The sequence below is a fragment of the Physeter macrocephalus genome, unplaced genomic scaffold, assembly GCF_002837175.3.
Source record: "Physeter macrocephalus isolate SW-GA unplaced genomic scaffold, ASM283717v5 random_1873, whole genome shotgun sequence".
Classification (NCBI taxonomy): Eukaryota; Metazoa; Chordata; class Mammalia; order Artiodactyla; family Physeteridae; genus Physeter; species Physeter macrocephalus.
The window spans coordinates 1-16,009 of NW_021147159.1; the positions used below are offsets into that span (position 1 = coordinate 1).

The following is a 16,009-nucleotide window of genomic DNA, read 5'->3' on the forward strand; positions in this document are numbered from 1 at the left end:
GCGCGCCCCGCAGCGCGTGGAAGGCGCGGAGTCCGGCTCCTGGCTCCCGGCCCCGGGGCCTCCGGGCGGGCGCGCGCGGGGTGGGGTTTCGGGGCCGCCCCAGGCCCGATTCGGTGCGCTCACCATGGCGGGCCCCACGCCCGGGCGGCGGCGGCGGGGGCTGGCCGCGCTAGCCCTGGTCCTGGCGCTGGCCGCGGGGCTCCTCGCAGCCGGGGCCGGGCAGGCGCCGCGCCCTGCCGAGCGGGGTCCCCCGGTGCGGCTCTTCACGGAGGAGGAGCTGGCCCGCTACGGCGGGGAGGAGGTGAGCGGGGAAGCGCGGGCCCAGGGACCGGGCCGACTCCGGCCTCGCAGAGAGGGAGGCGGGGAGCCCGGGAAGCCGCGGCGCCGAGGGGAGGCCTCGGGGAGAGGCGCGGGCCTCGGCGGGCGCCCCCTCCCGGAGGCCCGGCTCCGATCTGGGCGCGAAGCCTGCCGGGCTCCTCTCTCCAGGCCTGGATCGCCGCCTGGGGACAGGGGGGTCAGTCCCCAGCACTCAGGGCTCCCTGCTTCCCCCTTCCCCAGCCAGAGCACCCCACCCCGCGCTTCTCCCTCTCTTCCCGCGAGCTGTTTCCTAGAGACGCATTTTGGCTGGCGGTCTGTACACGAACCTCAGAACTTTTTTGCTTTCAGTGTAAGCATCAGCTGCGGGCACACACTTCTGCCTGCCCCTGGGGGGAGTGGCGGGAGAGGGAGAGAGGGAAGTAAGGCCTGCTCCCTGGGTTAGGCGGGAATGGGGGCAGGTCCAGGGTTGATCCAAACTTTCCCTGCACTTTGCCTTCCTCATTTACCGGGCCCCTCTGCAGCCGACTCCTCACACTGGCTCTTAATGGCTGTGCTCTTGAGGCTGAGCCAGAGGTGGGGGAGAGGGCAGTGGGGGAGATCGGAGGTTAGAGACAAAGACGACCCCCACCCCCAGACGCACCCACTTCGGTCCACATCGGTCAGCAGTCTGGACGTGTCTAGGATATTCCTCACAGCCATCTGACCATTCTGGTTGTTGGGGCCCAGTGTGATGGCCGTGGAGTGTGGGAACAGGATGCTGCACATGGGAAGGGCCATGGAGCTGATATTAGATCAGGAGGTGGGGGGAACAGTTTGGTGGGGAAATCAGGGAACTACAGCATTTCAGAGTTGATAGGAATCAACCTCCTGCTTTTACAGGTGAGGAAACTGAGGCATGCCACCAGTTCGTGGTAGAACAAGGAAGGAACCTAATATTCTGATGTTAAAACCCTCTGGTGTGGGCTCCCTAACCCCCAAGTTAAGTAGCCTTAGCTGGACTAGTTTCTCCAGGGGGATTTAGAAACCTGGCCCTTAGGCAGTGGTGCTAGTTTGGGCATCACTGTAAAGAGAGGTTGGTTAGAAGACTGAGTCATTGAGAACACAGAAGGAGGGAGACAGGTATGTGACTGGATGTTAAGGGACACCATCTTTTGGAGCAGCAGGGAACCAGATGGTACCGGGTCAGGGAACCTGTGCAGAAAAGAGTTAACATAACAGGCCCGCAGTCCTTAGAAAGGCCTTGGCTGATGTCTGGATTTCCAGGGTGTTCTGCATTTCCCTAACAGATAAAGGTGGCTCAGTCTGGGCTCTTCGTACAAACTGTGCATTCATGTTGAACACTGCTAGGCAGAGGCGGCCTGCATGGCCAGTCCCCAGTAAAAACGTTGGGCTCTGAGTCTCTCATGGGCTTCCCTGGGCAAAAACATTGCCCACGTGTTGCTGCATTTTGTTGCTGGGGAAAGAATGTGCTCTGTGTGGCCCCTCATGGGAGGCAGACAGTGTGAGGAAGTCCACAGGTAGATAAATTCCTCTAGACTCCACCTGTGTTCTTTCCCCTATGACACTTACTGCATCACTGTAACAAATCATAGCTCTGAGTACAATTATATGCTAAGTTCTATGAGTCCTTGTGAATCTCCAAATGTGGGGGTGATCTTGGGGACCCCCAGCACAGAGTCCAAGGGAAGAGAGAATTGCTAGTGGAGACTGCATGCAGCAACCATGCCCAGGGTTCAGGATGAGGACTGAGAAAAGACCCTTGGTTTCTTTATGCTGATATTATTGATTGATACTCAACTGCCGGAAGGAGAGAGGGAGGCTTGAGATGGAAGCAGGTTAAGGAAAAAATTGGTTGGGGTGTGGCGCCCAGAGGATGTCTGCAGGCAGAGAGAGTAAGAGAGGAGAGAGGCAGTTAAGCGCAGCTGGTTAGAGCTGCCCTGTGCTGAGGTTTGCCCTAGATGGTTCTGGTTTATGCCTATTGTCCTGGGATAATTATTAATAGCACCACCTTTCACTCTCAGAAGTGTTACCGTTTGTATAATACATTATACAAATAGTATAGTTAGAGCATTATACCTTTGAATCATATCTGGGTTTGAGTCCCTTTGGGCAAATAGCTAAACCTCTTGGAGTCTCAATTTTCTTTTATCATCTGTGGTACTTGTTATCAATCAGGGTTCCACCAGAAACAGAACCAGTGAAAAAAAATATATATATATAGGTATGTTTTTATTGCAAGAATTGGTTTATGTGATCATGCAGGCTGGCTAGGTAAGTCTGAAATGCATAGGGCAGGCTGCCAGGAAGGGTAGGCCGGAAACCCTTAGCAGGAGCAATGCTGCAGCCCACAGGTGGAATTTCTTCTTTCTCAGGGAAACCTCAATTCTGTTCTTAAGGCCTTTCAACTGATGGCTCACCTAGATTATCCAGGATAATCTCCTTTACACAAAGTCAACTGATTGTAGATGTTAATCACATCTACAAAATACCTCCACAGCAATACCTAGATACGTGCTGAATAACTGGATACTGTCGCCTATCCAAATTGACACATAAAACTGACCATGATAGTAGCTACAGGATAAGAGTTCCTACTCTATGTGGGGGTTTTGTGAGGATTAAATGAGATGGCGATATGCAAAGTGCATAGCATAGTAGAGCTAGTGTAGTCTTAGCATAGTAAGCCTTAATCAATCTTAGCTGCTATTATTTTTATTAGCTTATTATTAAAGATACAAACAAGAGGCACTATAACAGGCCCATAATCCTCTTATGCAATTCAGAAATCAAATAAGCTCTGAAAAGCAGAAGACCACCAGGGAAGTCCCAGAAGTTTTTTTTTGGTTTTTTTTTACGTCATTTGACAGCAAAACCCTGCCTGATCTGAACTCCTTTGGTGATGGTATCTTGTTGGAGCTATGTGAGTCTATTTATAGTCTTTATTTATCCTACTTAGTGTGAATATTCATGTTTATGCTTTACTGTGGAAATATTGATATAGATGACGATGGGGTGCTGCCTCAGACCCCGGTAGGTGTTCTGGCATGTGCCCCATAACACCTTTCTAAAATCTGACAAATTCTGAATTCCAAAACACATCTGACCGCCAAGGGTTTCTGCTATGGGATTGTGGACCTTGTATAACAAGTCATTCTGAAACAACTAGCTATGAATTCTCATTTCTGTTATAATCCTTTTGGACGAGAGCCAAGGCAGACCCACCTGTTCCACATTCTGCTGCCTGGTTTGTGGTGAGAGCTCAGGCACCCCTGCAGCAAGCTGCATAGTATCTTCAGTGGACGCTTCAGATTGGAAATCACGAAAAGACAGGGGTCCCGGCTGCTGGTGTCTTTCACAGAACCTACTGTGTTCTGGATCTACTGCACGAGGCCCTGTGCTACTTTATCCCTTTAGGGCAGTTTAGGTTGTCAGAGTGATCTGCAGTGTGGCTCCCTGAATCATTCCCACATGGGAGCGTGAAGATAGCTACACATGTGCTTCCAGCATGAATTAGTCCTCTTGAATACCTGCTGAAATCCGGCCTCCCCGGTGCCTCTTCAAAGCCCATTCTCCCAGTAATCCTAGTAAGGCTTGCAAAGAGGAGGTCATTTTAGGGACCTTTCCTGTAGATAACACATAGATCACAGAGTAAGCATGTTGAACAAAAATGAACGTAGGTTGAGAAAGGTCACATGTGTCCAGAGGGCCTTCCTGTGATCCCTGATTTCTTCAGCGGCCCTTATAACTAGAGATATTGATCACACGCTTTCACTGGCAGCTTTCGCCCTGTTACATCAGCTGTTCTTTTAGCAGGGCTTCACTGTTTACAAATTATAGGTCAAAGATTGGCGTTCAAGTTTTCGACAAGGATGAATGTCGCAGGAAGGGCTTTAGAATCAAACAGGTGTGAGTCTGAATTCTGACTATTTATTTACCAGCAGAGAAACTGTTGGCAAGTTATTTAAACTCTAAGCCTCAGTTTCTCCATCTACAAAACAGGTATAGTAATACCTTTTTCAGAAGGTCATTGTAAAATTGGCCTAAGTGACATACGTTAGTATAAGTAAACATGTATAACATATGGAGAGAACCTAGCACAGTAGAATCTCAGTAAATATGAATTTCTCTGCCCTCCCTTTGATCACACCTGAAATATATTAATTGTCCTGAATTATAGGCCTCTAGTAACCAGCATGAGTGGCTGAGGGCCCAGCCCAGGCAACATGATCAAAATAATATTCTTGTATGACTTACCCTCACATCGAGCTTTTAGAATAGAAAAGCAGCATAAATCACAAGCCATTCATGAGTTTGGTCATCGTTCTTCCTCGGGAAATAAATGTGTGGCAGGACTGGGGGTGAGAGGTGTATATATACCTTCTTTGCTGCTGGCGTTCTAACCTGTATGTCAGACGCTGGACTCTGCAGAATTTTCCCCAACGGAGACGAGTCAATGACACGTGAATGTTATTTTCCCCTGCCTTAGTGATGGAGGAAAAAGGCGGGGGAGGATTGGTTTATTAAGGAAAGCAGATGTCCTGAAGCAGTTAGCTTTGGGGCAGGGCGGCTGGGGTGACTTCAGGACTCTCTTTGGTCCTGAGCGAATGTCATCCTCCACCCTCCAAGGGCAAAACTGACTTTTGCTATCCTCAGAAAATATGTTTTCTGCCTTACTTGCACCATAGGATACCAAATGCAGGGAGGGGAGGGCCGCCTGCCCCCATACCCGCAGCATGACTTCTGGGCCTGGGACCAGATGTCTGTATTTAACAAACACTTAATATAGAGCCAACTCTGCCAAGCACTGTCCTAACCACTTTAAAGCATTAAATCATTTAATGATGACCCGTGAGGAAGGAGCTATTATCATCATCTCATTTTTCAGGTGAGGAAGGAGCCATAGGGCGGTTGAGTAACTTGCCCAAGGTTACACAGCTAGTGAGTAAAAGAGGTGGACTAGGCTGTGCTTTCTCCGGTTTGTACAAATGAAATGAACCACCAAGAGCCTCCCTTTCCATCACTCCAGGCAGTGACCTGTTCAGGGGTATATTGGTTCAGCTAAGAGGAAGCTATCAGAGTGCAAGCATGACCAGAAATGTTTACCTTCTGAGTTTATTTAGGGCAACCCTGGACCCTGAGCTTGCCCAAGGCCCCTCTAGGCTTTAGGGTTATTCTTTGTAAATGGAATTTGTCTGTGCTCACTCACCAGCTCTCCCTGGAATCTGTACTAAGGGGGGATGGGGTGACATTTGTTTTCTGCTTTTCTAAAACTTAATAGTGAAGAGTAGGACTTGTACTTCTTCTGAAAGAATCATTCTGGACAGACAATAAAGAATATACAGACAGTGAAGGCTGTTGGATAGAGGCAGGTGAGTAAAGAGGTGAAACCACCCTCTCTAATTATACAATAAAATGACAGCTTGCAGACGTTTTGGCTGTGTTAAGGAATGTATTTTGCATCCTACCCTGGTGTACACACACACACAACTGAAACAAAAGTGCCATGAAACTATGCTCATTCTTACTATGTGTGAAGCACTCTGATGTTTTCTAGTTTCTGCTCTATTTTGAACTTTGTTTTTCCTATTTCATTTTTTTTAAGCCTGTTGATAAATCACTAAATTGATTCCATGACCCACTAATATGTTACCAATGCCAACTGCAGTTAGAAAAACATGGCCTTAGACCATTGGAGGGCCCAGGTATTTCTGCAGAAGAAAACATCTGTAGTAGTTTCTCTCTTTTTCAAGAAGAGTCACCGGTGAGGAACTTCTGCTCTGTCCCCAGCCTCTGTTGCAGGGTCTGAGGGTGCTGGAGGCCCAGGAGTTCCCGCCTTCCTGCCTGCACCCAGGCTCCGGGGCTCTCCCAGGTGTGGAAGAGGCCCTCCTTCCTCTGCTGCACTGCTCTGGTATCCCTTTGTCATGGTAGCTCACGTGGCACTCTCTCCTGGCCCTGCTTGGCCACAGGCAGGGAGGAAGGCCAGATGGCCAAGCAAGCCCAAGACCCAGAGGAAAGATAAAGGCCCTGCCTCACTGATGCAGGTGACTCCCCTGGTTCCCTAACATCTGGGTACCTCCAACCCACTCACTCCCTGTGTCTTTCTTCGTGACCCTGGGTCTTTTGAATGAATTTCCCAGGACGCCCACCCTCTCCTGGTCCCAGGCAAGTGCACTGTCCTCGTGCTGTGTGCCCTCTGGTGGGGCAGGCCAGAGAGGGGACTGAGCCAGGGATTCCTGGGCTCCAGATTCCAGAAACTGCTTTCCCTCTGATTTGCTCTGTGACTCTGTGTAGGTCTCATAATCTCCCCAGGCCTGGACGATGAAGGTGCATTCGCAAAACGAAGGTGTTAGTTAGATTATCTTCAAGGCCCCTTCTGATTTTAACTTAAAATTCCTCCAGAGTCCTTATCTGTCGCTTGGGAATTACATTTTTTTCTATCTTTTCCTTTTGTATACCCATGAATATAGCAAAAAATAAAGTGTAAAAGCCAAGGAACTGCAAGGAAACAGTATTGCTTGTATATTTCTAGCACCATAAATGGCTTTTTGAAGGACAAACTGGTAAAATATAAGAAGTGATTATGTTGTTCATCTACTTATATTCGATATATTGAAATAGGCCTCAAGGAGATAACTCAACAAATTAGAAAGTAACTTGTAGAAAGATATTTGTAATGCTGCCATTTATAGTTCTCAGGAATTGGAAATGATCCAGAATAGAATAGCTACACAAACAGGTACACGGTATCACTAAAATAAGATAGAACTGTTTAAGTGACAGCTGTTTTGGTTATTTCAATACATGAAAATGTTTGTATGAACTAATATTACCTGTAGGAAGCAAAATATTGATATAAAATAGATCATTTACACTGATTACCTCCATGTATGTACATTGATGAAGATGAAATTTGGATTGATTTAATTTTTTATTTTTTCCTGGCCATGCCATGTGGCATGCGGGATCTTAGTTCCCCAGACAGGGATCGAACCCATGCCCCCTGCATTGGGAGCGTGGAGTCTTAATCACTGGACCTCCGGGGAAGTCCCATGGAGTGATTTAAGTAATTCATTTAATATCCTTTTGAATTTTTATCTGTATGGAGTTGCTTCCGTTCCTGGGAAAGGTATTGCCATAGGCTTGTCATGATGCTTCGTGACTTTCCCAGGTTTATGTAAGTGGGCATGACATTGCGCAGGTGGGGCGAGCTCCCTGAGGACCGGCTTGTAACTTCACCCGCCGCCCTCTGCACCGGCTGTGATGGGAAGAGATTTTACTCACTTGAACTGGCGGAGCTGGGCTCTTTGTCTCCTCTTCACAGCTTCTCTCCTGCTTCCTAGGAAGATCAGCCCATCTACATGGCAGTCAAAGGAGTGGTGTTCGATGTCACTTCTGGAAAGGGTAAGTGGCTTGGCTTTGTGAATCCTTACCTCTGGGGAGCGTGGCAGCCTGAGTGGGTGCTGGAGGTGTGAGAGAAGGGAGGGAATGCTGGGCAGGTCCTTTCCCCCGCCGAATGAGTTCACAGTCTTTGTCAGGGAGGTACTTCAACAGTGTTTTTCTAATGATGTCATGTTGCCTATAGACTCAAAGTCAAACTGGATGATTTACCCTAGATAAAGCAGTGAGAGGAAAAGTATTACTTAGCCAAGAGTCATGATCATAGAACATTATAGGACATTTTAATGCCATCTCATGTTTTCCCTAATGGAAACTACAACTGATCTCATGGAAGTAGTCTTGTAATGGTTCATTGTTTATTTGATACCAAACAAAAGATGTATGGAAGTAGACTTGGCTTCCATGGACATTTAGGAAGACAGAACATTTTTCTTGTTTACATTTTTAAAAAATATTTATTTATTTGGTTGTACTGGGTCTTAGTTGCGGCAGGTGGGCTCCTTAGTTGTGGTTCGCCTGCGGCATGTGAACTCTTAGTTGCAACATGCATGTGGCATCTAGTCCTCTGACCAGGGATGGAACCTGGGACCCCTGCATTGGGAGTGTGGGGTCTTATCTACTGCACCACCAGTAGGAAGTCCCTCTTATTTACATTTTAAATATTTTCAAGGGATTATTTTCATTCTGTATTAAAAAAAAAAATCACCTCTCAGCCCAGCATGTGTGACTTATTCCATATTCTGAATTAGCGGAATCCAGTGGGAAGGCTGGGGGGCCGCTTATTGGACTTCCCGTCCTCACTGATGTCCCTCTCCTCAGCCAAGCCTTTGCAGGATTGGGTGGGGTGGGGTCTCAGAAGCCCCGCCCCCTGCCGTGTACAGGCTCCTGGCTGCTCTGTGCACATCCGCTCACATCTTCTTCCTTCCTCCCCACTACAGAGTTTTATGGACGAGGAGCCCCCTACAACGCCTTGACCGGAAAGGACTCCACCAGAGGGGTGGCCAAGATGTCCCTGGACCCTGCAGACCTCACCCACGACACTGTGAGCCAGATAATGAGCCTCTGTCAAAGTGTCCCACCTCCTTGGCCATAGCCTTTTTTCTTCCCCACGCCCCACCTCTGGGCAGTAGCAAAGCTTCCTAACTAGACTGTTTACTGTTCCAGAGGTAGCCAGTTGTTTTCTTAAAGTAGATATCTTCCTGTGCCCCTCCTGCTCAAAAACCTTCCAGGGCTCCCCACTGCCTGCAGAGTCAAGTGTGAACTCTTGTGAACTTGAGATGAAACTCAGTTGATCTTCAGAGTTTGGCTCCAGCCTGCCCTGGCTGCCCCATCCCCCTGACAGTCTGCACCTGCCTCCCCCCAGCCTCTGATAGCTTTGCTGTTAGTCTCTGAGACCCGCTTTCCAGGCCACTCCCGGTAGCTCAGGGGAGGAACAGGGTGGATGAGCAGAGTCTCCGCCGCGCTCATATTTCCGTGAAGGAGAAAATAGCATTAACAGAAACCATTTCGGGGTCTAAGTAATCCCAACAGAAAGGCTGGCATTCATCCCCCATTGTGCTCAGGTGAGTCACACTCTTAAGCTGCAACATTACAGAAACAAATCAAGAAACTACAGAGGGGGGAAGGGTGTGTAAGTCTTTAAGGGGAGGAGTGTAGAGGCAGGGGGCTTAATCGCGCAGGAGGAGGTGGTTGCAGACCGCAGAGCGCCTCGCGACGCCGACCGGGCTGGGGGTTCTTTGGAGTCTAATTCCTACATCAGTCAGACCACAAACACGATGCAGCCACTGCTCCCCCCGCACGTAACCTCCGCAACACACATGCACACACAGGGCTGGCTCGAAAAAATTGTCCACGATTTGATTTCTGATACATTTTTTCCCTCGCATTAGGGGGCGTGGGGCGAGCAAAGTCGGGGTAGGGGCTGGCGAGAAGCCGGTGGCAAGCATGAGTCACTCATTCCTACCCCTGTATTTCTTGGGCTTTTCTCCCCAAGACGGGCCTCACAGCCGAGGAGCTGGAATCCCTGGATGATGTCTTCACCAAAGTGTACAAAGCCAAATATCCCATCGTTGGCTACACAGCCCGAAGAATCCTCAATGAAGACGGCAGCCCCAACCTGGACTTCAAGCCTGAAGACCAGCCCCATTTTGACATAAAGGACGAGTTCTGATCTGCAGGAGACCGTTCTTGGGAGGGTGAGGCAGGGAGACACTCAGATGCAAACTCTCCTGCAAAACAGGCTGCTGGGGCCTCTGGTCACCGGATCTGAATAAAGCAGACGTTTAACCTGGAACGCTGAATGCCCTTTATTGCCCTTGGTCAAGTGTTCTACCCACCTAGGTATCCTGCCTGCACACCAGCCAGGGAGGTAATAGTCGCTGAGGGGGGACACCTCCTGGTGTCAACATGGGCTATGGGGGCAGAGGAATTACGAGTGACCTTTATTGCTTCTTTATATTGCTCTGTACTTGCCAAGTTTTCTACCATGACCATGTGTACTTTAGAATAAGCACCAGAATAAACTTGCTATTTTCACAAAAGGAGAATTCTTCCACACGTACCCTCTCCTTGGAGCCTCATCAGCACCCCTTGTCTCTGCTGGCCTGCTTTCTGGCTCCCCGGCCTGTGAGGGGGCCGGGCAGCAGGGGCATCCGAGAGACGTGGCAGAAATGGGGTGCATTAGGTGGAGGGGTGGAGAATGGGAAAGAGAGCTATGAAAGGGCCTGGCGTTACACCACAACCAGGAGAGTGATGGTGTGAACTGGCTTCAGCCCCTTCTGCAGCTGGAAGGTGGTGAGGAGGGCCGGGGTCCGGTGTGGGCAGAGCCTGCACTGGAGGTCATTCCACAGATGGCGAAGCACATGCAGCACGCTGGACTCGGGTCAGATTTCATAAGGAAATCCCTTTTGAGGGTAGGATTCTTCCCTCTAAGGGACATTTGGCAATGTCTGGAGCTATTATTTTTAAAATTTTGGTTGTTAAAACTGTAGGATGCTACTGGTATCTAGTGTCCGGTGATGTTGTTTTTGTTTTGTTTTAAAGACTTTTAAAAAAATATATTTATTTATTTTGGCTGCACCAGATCTTAGTTGTGGCATGCAGGATCTTTCTTTTAGTTTCGGCATGTGGGATCTAGTTCCCCAACCAGGGATCGAACCCGGGCCCCCTGCATTGGGAGCGTGGAGTCTTAGCCACCAGACCACCAGGGAAGTCCCCCGGGGATGTTGTTAAACATCCTGCAATGCACCGGACAGTCCCCACAGCAGAGAATTACCTGGTCCAAAATGTCAATTGTGCCAAGGTTGAGAAATCCTGGAAATTTTACAGTAGAGATAAATTTGACATACAACTTTGTCTTTTATTTAAACAAATAGCAACTACCCCCAAGAGAGACCTTTTACATAGAAGAATTTTAAGCAGAAGAATCTCCTAGGGTGACTGTTCAAAATGCTGATTCCTATGTCCTACCCCCAGGGCTTATGATTTAGTATTTCTAGAACATGGCCTGGGAACTGCATTTGTAATGAGCTCCCCAGGAGATTGTGATACACTTGGGCCCAGATGTACTTTGAGAAACACCACTTACGCCTTACCAGTCACCGCAGGGAGGACTCATCCAGATCCTTTCGGAGGACCACGTTTGACCTTTGCTTTACTCTTTGGTGTGTCCAGACTAATGGTGAACTCCTGGGTCCCACTCCAGAATCAGGGAGCTTGCTGGCCATCCAAGAGGAATGGGTCTAGAATTTATCAGAAGGACTCTTTGGCCTAGAATTCAGGAAGTTGTTCATGTGGCCAAGGTAGTCTGTACTGGGACATTTTGCCCCCAAACAGATGATGTCTGAATGAATACAAATGGTTATAAGTCCTTGGGAACCCCCGAGAGATGACTTTTACTTTTGTGCCACCCACTTCCCGCTTCACCAAGCAATGGATGGGCTAGGATTCCATTCCTTGGAGCCCCGTCTCTGCAAGGTGGGCAAGGTCTCCAAACTCAGGTCCCTGGGAACTTTCCAGAACCACTGTCTACCCCACTCCCCTCTCCTCCCCTTGCCCCCATCACAGCACGTTTTTCCCTCAGGGTCTTAGGATCCCCACTTCTGGGGCAATTCTGCCCAGTTCCCTGCCCTGTACTTCAAAGACCACCTTCCTACACCCCAGCAAGGGTCTTCTCTGAATGTCTCTCATTTCGAGATTCCAAGTCAGCCTTTGCCAGGACAGAGCACACACAAATCTGGGCACCCCAAACAGGCTCCACTCAGGGTAGGTACAGCTCAGGGGAGGGGGATGCAGGCTGGCGGCGGGATTTGCATCATTGGTGTCTATGGGACCTAAAGAAAAACACAGAGATCCCTGGAGCCCAAAGCCTGCTGCCCCATTTACCCCTTCTCCCACATTTGTTTGTCATGTCTTCTTTGCTTTAAAGGTTTATATCCCTGCAAGACTCAGCTTGGATGCATCTCTGCCAGGAAGCCTTCCTCTGAGGTCCCCTATAGCTTAGCACTCACCCGCTTTGCTGCAATTGCCTATTGATGAGATTGTCTCCCCCAAACATGAAAGCACAGACACTCACCTAGGGTGGCCAACCTTTCCCGACTTGCTGGGTTTTACACTGAAAGTCCTGCATCCCAGGAAACCCTTCAGCAGACCTGAGGGACAGAGCTGCACCAGCCTCACCAGCTGCTGAGGCAAGGCCTCCTCCCAGCGGGGGACCCCAGGCATAGTGGGGAGGTCATGCACCACCTTGAAATGAAGAAGGAAGAGAGGAGCTATGACCTTTACCCAGGAGAAGCGAAGGTGAGGGGAAGGCGGTGGGAGAGTGGTTGGGGGCTGGGTTCTTAACCACAGAGGTTCAAGTTCAACCTCTCAGAAGGGACACTCAATTTCTGGCCTAAGGTAGGTGCCCAGCACATTGGAGTGTTGTTGATATTGGTGTAATTCATGAAGTCCTTCCCCAAATCTAAGTTCCTCTTGCAAGGTGCATCTCCTCCACCGTCTCCCAGGCGCCGCACAGCCAGCTCCTCCTGCCTCGTGTTTCCCGAAGCCGGGGTACTCACCCCTCCCTCTCTGTGCTCCTGGCGGGCAGCTGCCCGGGCCTCCCCGACAGGTGGAACAGAACCGGCTCCCTGCCCATAACAGGGATGAAGAGGCTTAAAGGTTTAAAGGCAGGAGACAAGGCCTGGGAGCAGGGAGCCTCGTTCTCCATTTGGAAGATAACACCACTAAGTATTGAGCGGCCCAGAGGGGAGAGCGATGGGGCTGACTGGTCAGCAGGAGAGCAGGCAGAGGGGCCTGACCAGCAAGCCAGCTCCTAGAGGTACGGTCGCGCAGAGGGCATCCTGCCCGGGTCCCAGCCTGGACGGGTGACCTCCAGACTCAGACACCTCATGTCCTTCAGGCATCTGCTCCAAGGGGGTCTGCTCACCACCGCCTTAGCTTCCAGGAGAAAAACCAAGGGTCTGAATAAAGCAGTCTTACCCTCTACACTGGCTTCCTTCAAAAGGCTGCTTCTCAAAGCCCCAGACTCCAAAAAGCATGGCCTGCTGGGGCTCTGTCAGCTCCTGGAGGCTTCCAGGCCACGAAGTCTCGCTCAAGCAGGCCTGGAGGTGCCCAGGCTTCTCTGGAGAGGCAGGCTGGGCAGGCTGCCCTACGGCCGGTGGGGAAATTATGCAGGCAGAGGCTGGCCCTGCAGGCCTCCGTCCGGGACATCAGATGTAAACATTGCCTTGATACCGCGATGTGTCGCTCATTTTTTATGCTCCATTTCACGGTCAGCCCAGCACGTGTGGTGTCATCCCTCAGTGACAGGCTCAGCTCTCTTCCCTCGACTCCTCTGCCATGCGAGCTGCTCTGAGCCATTCTGAGGCATTCCCAATGGCAAGTGCAAGGACTTAACCCCCCGGACCAACCCTCCACCAACAGGGCTGGAGCCAGTACACCAATCCCACACCCTGAGGCCCATTCTACAGGGGTCCCAGGAGATGCTGAGCCCCAGCTGGGCACAGCAGGAATCAGCTCCATACACACCCTTGAACTGGCCGATCCCGTGGCTCACTTCCAAAATGTGAGCCCCTGCTCAGTCCCTGCTTTGGGGGAGAACCCCGGTTAAGACAAAGTTTACTTCCTAAGACACTAACACAATCCCCTTATGCCAAACTCAGTTTTACTAATAACATCTGACACTTGTATAGCACTTTACGGTTCACAAAGCTCTCGTTCCAGTGACCATGGCTTACAAATCACCCCCAGAACCTAGTGGCGTGAAACAGCTATTCTTCGTGCTCAGAGACTGTGTGTGTCAGGAACTCTGAGAGGGAGTAGTGATGACTCTGGCTGTCGGCCCGAGCTCCAGCTCTCTCCACGTGTCACTTCTCACAGCGTGAGGTCTGGGCTGTGCCTCCTTTTATGACCTGGCCTCGGCACCAGGCAGCATCACTTCTACTCGCCAAGGCAGCCACGGAGTTCCGCCCAGAGTCAAGGGGCAATGGACCATTCTGGGAAAATACAATCTGCGGTCATTCCTCCCACATGATCTCATTAGATTCTCAGAGAAGAGATGCTGTCTCGTCTTTTGGTTTGCAGTACTTAGCTCGGTGCCTGGCACATAGCAGTAAATCACATTTGTCTTGTAGAGAGAGACAGGGTTTAGCATCAGACGGACCTGGTTCGAATCCTGGTTTCATGACGTTCTACCTGTATGATCCTGGAGAAGTTATTTAGCTTCTCTGAGCCTCAGTTTCCTAACCTTTAAAAGGGGGGGTCAAAATACCCATTTCACAAGGCTGGCGCTAGGATTAGGCTCGGTTGTGTATGTAACGTGCATGTAATACACATGCAGTATGCATGTATGTGAGAGCAGACTCCTGATACCGCGCAGTGTCACCTTCTTGTTTCCCCGCTTTGCACTCCATTCCACCCTCACCTCAAGGACTGGTGGCTTCTTGGACTTGCCAGCAGGGTCACGGACCCAGGTGAGAAGAAACATTTAGTTGTTGGTCTGGGGCCTTGGCAAAAGGCTGGGGTTGAAGAAGTCAAGGTGACCAGCTACAGTGCGCTCTCTCTCCTCTCTTTCCCTCTCTCTCTCTCTCTCTCTTCCCTCTCCCTGGACTCTAGCTGCTCAGCCCAGAACTATGAACAGTAACCCAGCTGCCCTGATGGAACCTGCCTCTAATAGCTCAGACTCTCTGGTTCCCCAGAAGCCCTGGAGATTCTCCCAGAGTCCCAAGGGCAATGGAGAATCGTGCCCCTCTACCCCAGGGCATTGCCCGGACTGCAGTCCTGCTGCCAGAGGCCTACGATCAGGTGTGCATGGGGGTACCCACTGTGGTGCAGCCTGTCCCACCCCTGCCCGTACCTGATGGTTTGGGTCCCTGCCCAGCTTTCACCCTACCCCACACTCCAGAAGTTAAGTGACTTCAGTTCTAGGAGGTGCCTCCCTCACAATCTCCCCTGGCCCCTCTCCCATCCTGTTTCCTCTGCCTGGAATGCTCTTACCCCTTGCCCACATCACCTGCAAAATCTTATCGTGGCTTACATATCACCTCATCAAGGAAGTTTTCCTGGATCTGTCTCTGCCAAGATAGTACCCAGCACACTCCTGTGGAGGCAATTGTGTTTTAATTTTCTGCGCCAGGCTGTGAGGCACTTGCCCCGTTCTCAGCTCTCTCCACCACCTAGCACACCGCCCAGCACCTCCTGTGTTTGATGGAATGAATAAATGAGTGAATGGATCGGTGCTCCCACACCCAGGGCACCCATCTTCTTGGCAGCCCCCCACCTCACCCTACACTCGGGGATGTAGGTCTGAAGCCTGGGGCCTCATGACCGCTCCTGCCCTCCGGCCAAGGTCTCCAGAGCCCACTGGGCATCACTGCTTCCGGGATCTCTCCTGGACCAAACATGCCTGAGCCTTTGCACAGCCTTGTCATGTGGGAACATATACAAATAGTAAGTGGTTCCCCTGGCAACCATCTCAGCAGATGGTAACCAGCACAGACAGTCCTGGGAAGCCTTCAGGCTGGAGGAAAGAAGCCCTGCCCCAACTGTTGCTGTCCTGTCTGGGCCGTGCAGGGCCCATCTGAGCTGCCTCTTCTCTCAGGGCTTCCTGGGGACTACCTGCTCTGAAGCCCAAAGGGAAAAACTGGCCAAAGGAGCTGCCCAGCTGCCCAAACTATCTACCCCTGCCAGTCCCTGTGCTGCTGGCCCGTCCCCACCCTGTGGGGTCACTGGGGTCCTCCACTGGCTGCCCCGCCCTGCCCAGTGCCTCACTTCAGAGGCTGCCAGCTGGAGACTC

General features: G+C 50.6%; 1 protein-coding gene across 1 annotated transcript; it reads left to right on the forward strand.

Annotated features, from left to right (window-relative positions):
* Nucleotides 1–109: 109 nt before the first annotated feature.
* NENF (neudesin neurotrophic factor) lies at nucleotides 110–10,269 on the forward strand. The gene is made up of 4 exons (XM_024133898.2): nucleotides 110–301; nucleotides 7,659–7,719; nucleotides 8,655–8,758; nucleotides 9,710–10,269. The coding sequence occupies exons 1-4, from the start codon at nucleotides 125–127 to the stop codon at nucleotides 9,884–9,886; spliced, it is 519 nt and encodes a 172-aa protein (XP_023989666.1). The 5' UTR covers nucleotides 110–124; the 3' UTR covers nucleotides 9,887–10,269.
* The last annotated feature ends 5,740 nt before the right edge of the window (nucleotides 10,270–16,009 follow it).